The 9106-nt window shown below is 34.4% G+C and overlaps 2 protein-coding genes across 3 annotated transcripts; one reads left to right on the forward strand and one right to left on the reverse strand.

Moving 5' to 3' along the window:
- LOC104737618 lies at positions 250-3131 on the forward strand. Of its 2 annotated transcripts, XM_010457835.2 has the most exons (4): positions 250-372; positions 1747-1967; positions 2448-2615; positions 2719-3131. In XM_010457835.2, exons 1-4 carry the CDS (start codon positions 333-335, stop codon positions 2923-2925), a joined length of 636 nt encoding a protein of 211 aa, XP_010456137.1. In that variant the 5' UTR covers positions 250-332; the 3' UTR covers positions 2926-3131. The 2 variants fall into 2 exon arrangements, with proteins under 2 accessions (XP_010456137.1, XP_010456136.1); XM_010457834.2 differs by lacking the exon at positions 250-372 and having other exon boundaries at positions 1421-1967.
- LOC104737619 (putative expansin-A17) lies at positions 3698-5035 on the reverse strand. The gene is made up of 2 exons (XM_010457836.2): positions 4852-5035; positions 3698-4575 (listed from the first exon to the last, which is right to left on the reverse strand). Exons 1-2 carry the CDS (start codon positions 4973-4975, stop codon positions 3944-3946), a joined length of 756 nt encoding a protein of 251 aa, XP_010456138.1. The 5' UTR covers positions 4976-5035; the 3' UTR covers positions 3698-3943.

Below are 9106 nucleotides of genomic sequence, written 5' to 3' on the forward strand. Positions count from 1 at the left end.
CTTTTTCTCTAACTCATTCGTTTTGTTTTTCTTAACGTAAAAGAGGATCTTATTTTTAACTTTCGGTGATATTATTACACTAATCTTCTGTTTCTTATATAATTTCGAATATAAAATTGGTCACGCCACTCAGACTTGTCAGGATGGTAGGCAATATAGTTTTCGAATTTAATTAAATATATATGGCACAGTGATTAGTTGGCATCTTACTACAGGAGGTCATCATTTGTCTCTATACATATTAACCAAATTGTATATTGATTAAGAATGATTTCTACTCTTTGAGATCTTCAAAAACATCTGAGAGCTTTGAAAACAAGACGAAGAAGAAAATGTCCATTAGAGCTCAACAAGAACATCAAGCCCTTGCAGGTATAATTTTCCCCTCAAATCTATTCCTTTTTGAAGTTTTAAGTAATATAGTTTTATATATTAAATCCCTTTTACATCGTTCGTTTACGCTTTTGCTCATCTATCCAAGATCTTGAGATCCACAATACTCCATACTTAAGATTTTGGCACACCTGCTGCTTTAGGTTCTATCTCTAGAACGTTTTTGCTTTTTAGATTCTACCGATCATAGATACTGTATTTGATATTTGTGTATTGACTTTTTGCTAAGGTGAAAATCATTTGTCGTTATTTTATTAAAAGTTCGTTACAGTGATATTTTTGAATACTTCCTCTTGAAGATCATTATAGCACAAAAAATTCAAATTCGTAAATGTTGGAAGATCATCCATCATCGACCTAAAAACACAGCCAATAGGTTTCCTTTCCCCAAAAGCTCATTTGGATCTAGAATTACTTTTTTTCTTTTCTTGTCTCTTTTTTAATAGTGGCAAAGATGGAGTCAATGGCAATTTAGACTAATATAATAAATTTTAGTTGTTAAAGAATTTTGGCATTTTGTATAGATATAGTATACATGGGATGATTCAATTCATCATATTCAAAACTTAGCCAAACATAGTGATGTTATTAAACTTAAGACGAAGACTATGTTTTTTGATAGCTACATCAGAAAGAAAAAAAAAATGTAGACCGAAAATGTAGAAATACACAGCACTTTGATTAAATATGACTATCTTGTCAAAAATCACATGAACAATAGCTATTCAATATTCATGGTTTAAAATAGTTTCAGACTTTATTTTTAAATAAGTTATAAATAAAATAATTTTTGCTTATATAAATCAGTTCATCTGTAACTAAAAGTAAAAAAACTTAAAATAGTTTAAATATGTTAAGTAGTTTTAAAATAATGATATATATATATATATATATATATATATATATATTGGATGTAAAATTGTAGATATTAAACATTTTGAAAATTTGATATATAAATAAATCTAATGTATTTTATATGGGCCTCTGTTTGGTTTAAAGAAAATAAAAGGCCCAAATAAAAAGCCTATTAGACTTCATAGCAAAGCTTACCAGATCTTGAAGAAACAATGCAATCTTCTCCGATCCTATTATCAGACTTCTCCTCCTCCTTTCACCACCCACGCGCCGCCGCGTTAGCCACTACTTCCGCCGTAACCAATTCACATCCTCCGACGATAAAATTTCACTCTCTATCCTCCTTTTCTCCTTCCTCGACACTAGTAGTTTCTTCTTCTTCTCGTATATGTTTAACCTGCCGATTTGGCGACGGTTCTTCGCCGTTCGATACGAGCGAGGATGAAACTGAAAATGGAATTGAAATCGATGATGAAGATGGTTATTATTGTTTGACAGATGGGAAGACAGAGGAATTGGTAGGCGAAGATGGAGTTCTCATAGAGGTGAAGAAGCTCGAGAAGAGCTCGCGGCGGATTCGTTCGAAGATTGGTATGGAAGCGAGTCTTGATTCGGTTTGGAAGGTATTGACTGATTACGAGAAGCTATCTGATTTCATACCAGGCCTTGTTGTTAGCGAATTGGTTGAGAAAGAAGGGAACCGTGTTCGTCTTTTCCAGGTATAATATTGTATTTTGATCTTCTCCAACTTGGTGCAGTGGCTCTTACTTAAGCTTGAGCTCACTTGGTTTAAGTGCTGGTACTTACTGTGGTGGAGCCAACAAGTTAAAACCGAGACAACCCCATTACTATTGAGCTTTGATGGGATTCAAATTTGAAAACTTTCAGACTAAATTGTGGATCTTTGAGACTAAATTGTGAATGCATTTCATATTGGCTCTTGGTTGGATTCAAATTTGGAAACTTTGAGACTAAATTGTTAGTCTTTGAGACTAAATTGTGAATGCATTTCATATTGGCTCTTGGTTACTTTCAAATTTGGAAACTTTGAGAGTAAATTGTGAATCTTTTTTTGTTGTTGCCATATTGGTTGAGTGTTTGAATGTGGTCAAGTTTCTTGAATGAAAAACATTCTTTGGTTTCGTTGTTGTGATGGACAGCACTAGTCTCATTCTTTGGTTTTGTGGTTCTTTTGACAGATGGGACAGCAGAACTTAGCACTAGGTCTTAAATTCAATGCCAAAGCTGTTCTAGATTGTTTTGAGAAAGAGCTTGAGATTTTGCCACATGGGAGGAGACGTGAAATCGATTTTAAGATGGTGGAAGGCGATTTCCAATTGTTTGAAGGCAAATGGTCCATCGAACAAGTAAGTGTAACATGGAATCACCTTTATTAAGAACACATATAATATTACCTTTCCTTTGAGGCTGTTTTTGATTCTTATCTGTGTTTTTTTTTCCGTGAGTTAGCTCGACAAAGGGACTCATCAGGAGGCTTTGGATTTACAGTTTAAAGATTTTCCGACGACACTTGCATATACGGTGGATGTTAAACCAAAGATGTGGTTGCCTGTGCGGCTAGTTGAAGGAAGATTGTGCAAAGAGATCAAAACTAATCTTATGAGTATCCGAGATGCAGCACAGAAAGTTATTGAAGGTGTTATTCATGATCTTTGAGTTTATTTCTTAAGCCAGGCTGAGTTAGTGCTCCACTTCTCTGCAGGTTAGATATAGATACTACAATAAGTTATATAGTTTCTTTCTTTCTTTCTTTCTTTTTGTGAATTTTGAAATGTTATGTAAGTGCCTTTATAAACACACATTGTTCTCAATTGTAGATTCTGAATTTTTTGGCTTTGAATATACCAACTTTTTTTTGGATATGTGATTGTCCCGACCAGAGACGACAAGAAAATTGAGGGTGAATTTTGTAGTACCCGAGAGTGAATCGCAATAAAGAGAGTAAACTGTTAGAAAAAAAAAGAAGTGTAGGTATATGATAAACGAAAAATTTGGGGTAAATCCACAATAAGACGAGTGAACTAACTCAAGTTTCTCTCACTTTGGATGAACAAGAGAAGCGGAAGTCAATTACAATAACAGGGTTGCCTTCACAATTGTTTGCCGTAAATTTATATTAACATCAGATGTTACAGAACTACAGAAGTGTTCAACTTATATCTAGCGGTGTGATTTCCAGAGTAGAAAGTTGTAACATATGAGAATCACATGTTGCTCTGTTTTTTTTTTCTTGTTGCTTATAAAAACGATGCTTTGTTTTATAAACAGAGCACTCTGGTCTAAAACAGAGCATCTTTTTTATAAGGTCGAGATCATTCATAGTGCTATGTTTAACCCACACTGCAGAGGAGGCTGAAATTTCTTATTGAGTCGATATTATGTATACACGAGACATCGGAAGAGTAGTTTAAAAATATCTTTTTATATATAATAGAGTAAAACATCTTCTTCCTTTAATGTACAAATACAATCATCACTGCTTGAGTCTTCTCCAGATTATAAACTCTCTGGAAGCAAGACTATCATAAGGCTGTAAAACGAGCAACTTATGGCAGACGATGATGATGCAACAGAGGAAGCCAAAAACACCCAATGAAAAGTAAATACAAAAGTTACAAAACATGGATAAAAAAAACCCATAAACCTGGTATACGCGTAGTTAGTATTATTGATATCAGAAGTTGATGTTGCTCTTGAAGCTCTGACCAAACCGCCAGTTCGAAGGAACAACGTTGAGAGCTGCTTTGATTCTTCCATTGCTGAGTTGAACTTTGAAAGATAGAGATTGACCATTAAGGTAAGTGTTGCTTTGAAAATTAGCACCCCAGTTTCTTGACATTGTCTCCCATTTGTTGCTCTTAGATCCTTTGATCCAAACTTTAGAGATCTCACCAGCTCCTGCTACGTTTGAGATGAGAACAAGCTCGAAATAGTTCCTACCGTTCATCGTAAATCTCATCCCTCCGCTTCTTCTGCATCCAACTCTTTTGTAAAGAATGGGGACGATTCCTGCTTTGTACTTGGCGATGGTGAGAAACGCAGGCTGAGCCATGTCGAAGTGAGGTCTCGGTGGGTTGCACCATCCTCCATTGTCGCTTGCCTGTGCAAAGTTTGGCGGACAGAAGTTTGTGGCAGTGATTGTGATTGATCTGCCTTTTAGACACCATTGTGGCACCTTGGTCGAGTCGCAGACGATCTGGTAACATCCACCGCATGACTTGCCGTCGTTGAACAGTGCTGTGCTTAACGCCGCTGTGTTTGTCTTGTAACCGTCTGTGTATAGGTTTCCATAACCACAAGCTCCACCTGAATAAGAAAAAAAATCAAAATTATGAGTTTCTTGACAAAGAAGAAAGCTTTCTTTTTTAGACCTAAACTAATTAATACTAAACTTTTTGAAACTGAAATGAATCAAGTAAATCAAAATTCGTTTAAAAGACATTTTTGTTCCAAGTAAAATATATATCAAGGTTCATGAAAAAAATCGTATAGTAATATATATTTAACTAAAATGGTTTATTGTTGATATTCTCATGAACCAAATGAAGTAACAAATGTTCATGTCTAGTTTGTGAGACTTACCCATTGTGCCAGAAGCATCACTGCCGCCATAGAAGGTGGCATGAGCCTTTAGCCAACCAGCAGAAACTGAGCTGATCGTCATGGAGAAGATCACTGCTACCAAAAGAGAGCAAATCTTCTTCATTCTTTTTCTTCTTCAAGTTCTTAAGTGTTGAACTTTTGATTCTTTTGGTTGATGATTGTAGTGTTGGATTGGATGATAAGACTTAGGTTGGGCTCAGCAGCTATATTTATAGTAGAAATCATAGAGCTTGTTTCAATTAAGATATATGTATTAAATTAATTTGATATGACTTGGAATTAGCGGAAAACGTTGAAAATAATAATATGATTTGGTGATGATTGATTCAATGATTATAAGAGTGCGAAAAATACGGAGTTTTCAGGCATATGATAATTAAGTTAATCCTATAAGGGCATGTGACTATAGGTAGTTGCTTTTAGTTTCTTTCATATATTATAAAAATTTTCGTTCTCTTTTTCGTAATTTTTAAATTGTTATTCTTGTCAACCAAGTTTTTATATGTCTTTTATGGAGTTTATATGTTTTTTTTAGCGAATGGGTGGTTTTAATTAAGGGTAAATTGGCGTTTAGTAATTAGTACATAACAAAAAAGGATTAGACTAGACTAAGTACAACAAAAGTAAAAAACCAATCTTTTAAAAAAGAATTATTTTTCCAACCACTTTAACCAACCAAAATAGATTTCTTGTTTTATTCCATAAAACTAGTCTGTTAAATATATATAACTTGAAGAAAATATCAAGTGTCGAAACAGACGTCCCACAGCACATAAAGCTAAGTTTTCTGCATCATGCCAAACAAACGTTTTCTTAGATAAAATTCAACATGTAGTTGTATTATATAGTTTTAGACGGTTCTATAGACTAATATAGTTCAATCATGTTTTTGTGAAGAATTAGCTATTATCATTATATCAAGTAGTTATACTATAGTATACTAATTCATTATTATGCAGATTAGATTATAGCCAAGTGACAAGTTGTCTCAATAATCGGCAATGAATGTAGAATCAATGAGTTTGAGTTGAAAATTCAACGTACGACATCAACTGATAAGTGCTCCTCCATTTACGCAAATTCCGTGGTACGTTCCAAGTTGCCAACTTACGCTGATAACTTAGATTATCTATTACTAATAAGTCTTCGGTATTTTCGAAGTTAATTGTTTTACTGTTTAGAGTTATTATTAGAGAAATTTGTTCATCCTGCCATGAACAGTGTCAAACTTTATTCTCTATGCCATTTTCAATATCTTCTTTTCCCGCTTGCCACACAGCCTATGCAAGAAAACGATTGTACCCTTCATCTATCTCTCTAAAATTTTAAAGAAAATTAATTAAAAAATTAATGAAAATACTAATTAATGGCTTCGTAAACAGCAAAACTATTTCGTTTGATCTCTCTCCTCAAAAATCTTCAATTCTTCTTCTCTATCGTCTTATCATCTTCTTCAATCGAAAATCGTCGCCACCACCTCTCCTAGGTAAATCAGTTTTCTTTGTTTGTTTGTAGTTTGACACCTGCCTATTAACAAATTGAAGCTTGTTCTGTGTTTGAAATTTTTGTACGTTTCTAACAAAACAAGTTTTTCCACGGAACAGGGAAACAGATCTGATAGACCAGTTAGTAGATCCAATTTCTTGTCCACCCAATTTGCTTCCTTTTGTTATATTAGGGTAGACCACTTCTGGCTGTCGCTTTTGTATTTGTTAACTTACAAGTTGGCCATTGTGCACGTTAGAGGAGGCGGAGGACCAGATCCACCACAAGAGGTTCTCGTCTACCTTTTATTTTCGTTTCCTCATATAAAATCGACTATATTGTACCACCGTTTCTAATTCCTTTCCATGTCTAACATATCTACTTGTCCATCGTGCATGTCATCTCAGGAGGTGGACCATATAAAAAAACCACGTACTTGTTTGGTGTTATGATTTGCTTTATACCCATTTCTAACAAAGCTCGTCCTATAGACCAGATCCCAAAACATAGAATCTTGTCTACCTTTTTTACATATCCTTTATCTTTTATGTGTTGTTGTTGTTTTCTAACAAATCAAGTTGTCCACCTTGCAGGTTTTCTGATACGATTGACCACAACCCATTTCTAAGGTTATTGTCCACCTTTAACTCCTGGAGTTCTGCCTTCGGTTGAATAAATTCATTATTCTGTGAGTTGTTTAGTCCATTTGTGACAGAAGACAATTATTCTCAATTACAGGTGATGACGACGTACACATTGGGGAGGTTACACCAGCCACAGTGGACATGTTCCACCCATCAAGATTTGTCCACCCTTTTTATGTCACTCATTATTTTATTTGACCATATACAACAAGCAATGTATATTTTCTCCATTGGTATGTCCCCAATGCAGGTCTGATGACGACGCAAGAATTGAGAATGTTCTGCCTCCGACGGACCAGTTTCAACAGTCAAGGTATGTCTACTCTAATTATGTCACTTGTTCGTTTTAGTGGACCAGATTCAACAGACAATAGTTGTCCACCATTGACATGTTTGTCCCTATTGCAGGTCTGATGACGACACATGCACAAGACCTATCCTACATCAGGTGGACCAGTTACAACAACCAAGGTATGTCCACCCGTGTTATTTCTTTATGTCTTGTGAGTGGACCAAATTAAATAGGCATGGTACATGTCCATCAAAACCATGTCCACCACTACCATATATGTCTACCATTCACATGCTCATATCAGTTTGGTCATCCATTATTTATTGTGACAATTGTCATTCAAAATTTTTATGTCTATCACTTACAACCAACAACTTAATATCTCGTCACTACAGTTATGTCAATGGCGTTCTCACTAACAATAATGTGGCCTTGGTGGACCAGATCCGTCAGCCTAGGTAGATGTCCACTATTTGGTAGACCATTTCTTACAACATAATATGCATTCGTCTATTATTGTAAAAAAAACACTAAATATGTTACTAACATGGTTGTTGTCCGTCGAACAGTTTAGAAGACGTTTCAATTCCCATTGCTGAAGTGTTTGTGGACTAAATATGTTACTAACATGGTTGTTTTCCCTCTATGTCATTAATGTGTGTCTCATTATTATTAATATTGTCCTTGTGATTTCGCCCGAGTCTTCACCTCTTTTACTGAAAGGATACTTTTGTCATTTCCTCCACCCCTAAACATTAAAACTGACATTTTGCATAAAAAAATTATAAAACTGGCATTTATAAGAATTTTTTTTGTGCAAAATTACATTCTCAGCCAAATTCCCTTATTATTATATGACTCTCTCTTACATTCTATTTCAACCGGATAAAACAGCAAAATCTCTTGATTAATGATCATCCTTAAGTTTAATTAGAAAAGTAATGATGGTACAATGCAAGATATACTTATGAAAACAGTTACGACTTGTCTTAAACTACATATTCATTCCACCCACAGATTGATATATTTAATACGGCTCTTCAACCTAACCTTGAGATTTCAGAAATGGTCGAAGTCAAACGTTATAATACACAAAGTACGTTTTCGTAAGAGTATCAATTTATCAGTCATGTAATATAAATGATATAGGTACCCTAATATTATGGCATATCTAATGGTACGTCCACGTACTTATCACATGGGTGATGGCGCTGATTCCATTTGATAAACTCACACATGGACCAACCACTCTCCATTTCAATGATAAATTTCATTTTTTATACATATTATCAACTATTTGACGATATATCGAATTATACGGATAAATATGGGGAAATAGAAAATTAAAGTACCATGGTACAGTACGTATAAGTCTAATAGATAAAGATAATTTTTATGTAAAAACCAAGCAAATCATATTCATTCTATATTTTCAAGCAATCATCCATTTTTGTGATGTACCTTATGATTAATTGAATCACCGTCACCGTGTACCGACCTAATTTGTTATCTGCAAGTTATATAATGCTATGTTCTTTTAAGGATTACATTATTGACTATTAATGATGTCAAAAAGGCAGAAAGATTAGTACTACTAACCTATACTGTATTAAAAAGTTTCTGTTTTGTGATGTACCTTATGATTAATTGAATCACCGTCACCGTGTACCGACCTAATGATGTTAGTTTACCACTTCGTTACAAGTTCTAAACTGTGTATTCCACTAATTACATTATAGCGATCTGATCAAGTTGAGTGTTTCCTTTTAGGCCCTTAATTAGTTTTTTTTTTTTTTTTTTTTTTTTTTTTTTT

Source organism: Camelina sativa, chromosome 13 (genome assembly GCF_000633955.1).
Source record: "Camelina sativa cultivar DH55 chromosome 13, Cs, whole genome shotgun sequence".
NCBI classification, from domain to species: domain Eukaryota; kingdom Viridiplantae; phylum Streptophyta; class Magnoliopsida; order Brassicales; family Brassicaceae; genus Camelina; species Camelina sativa.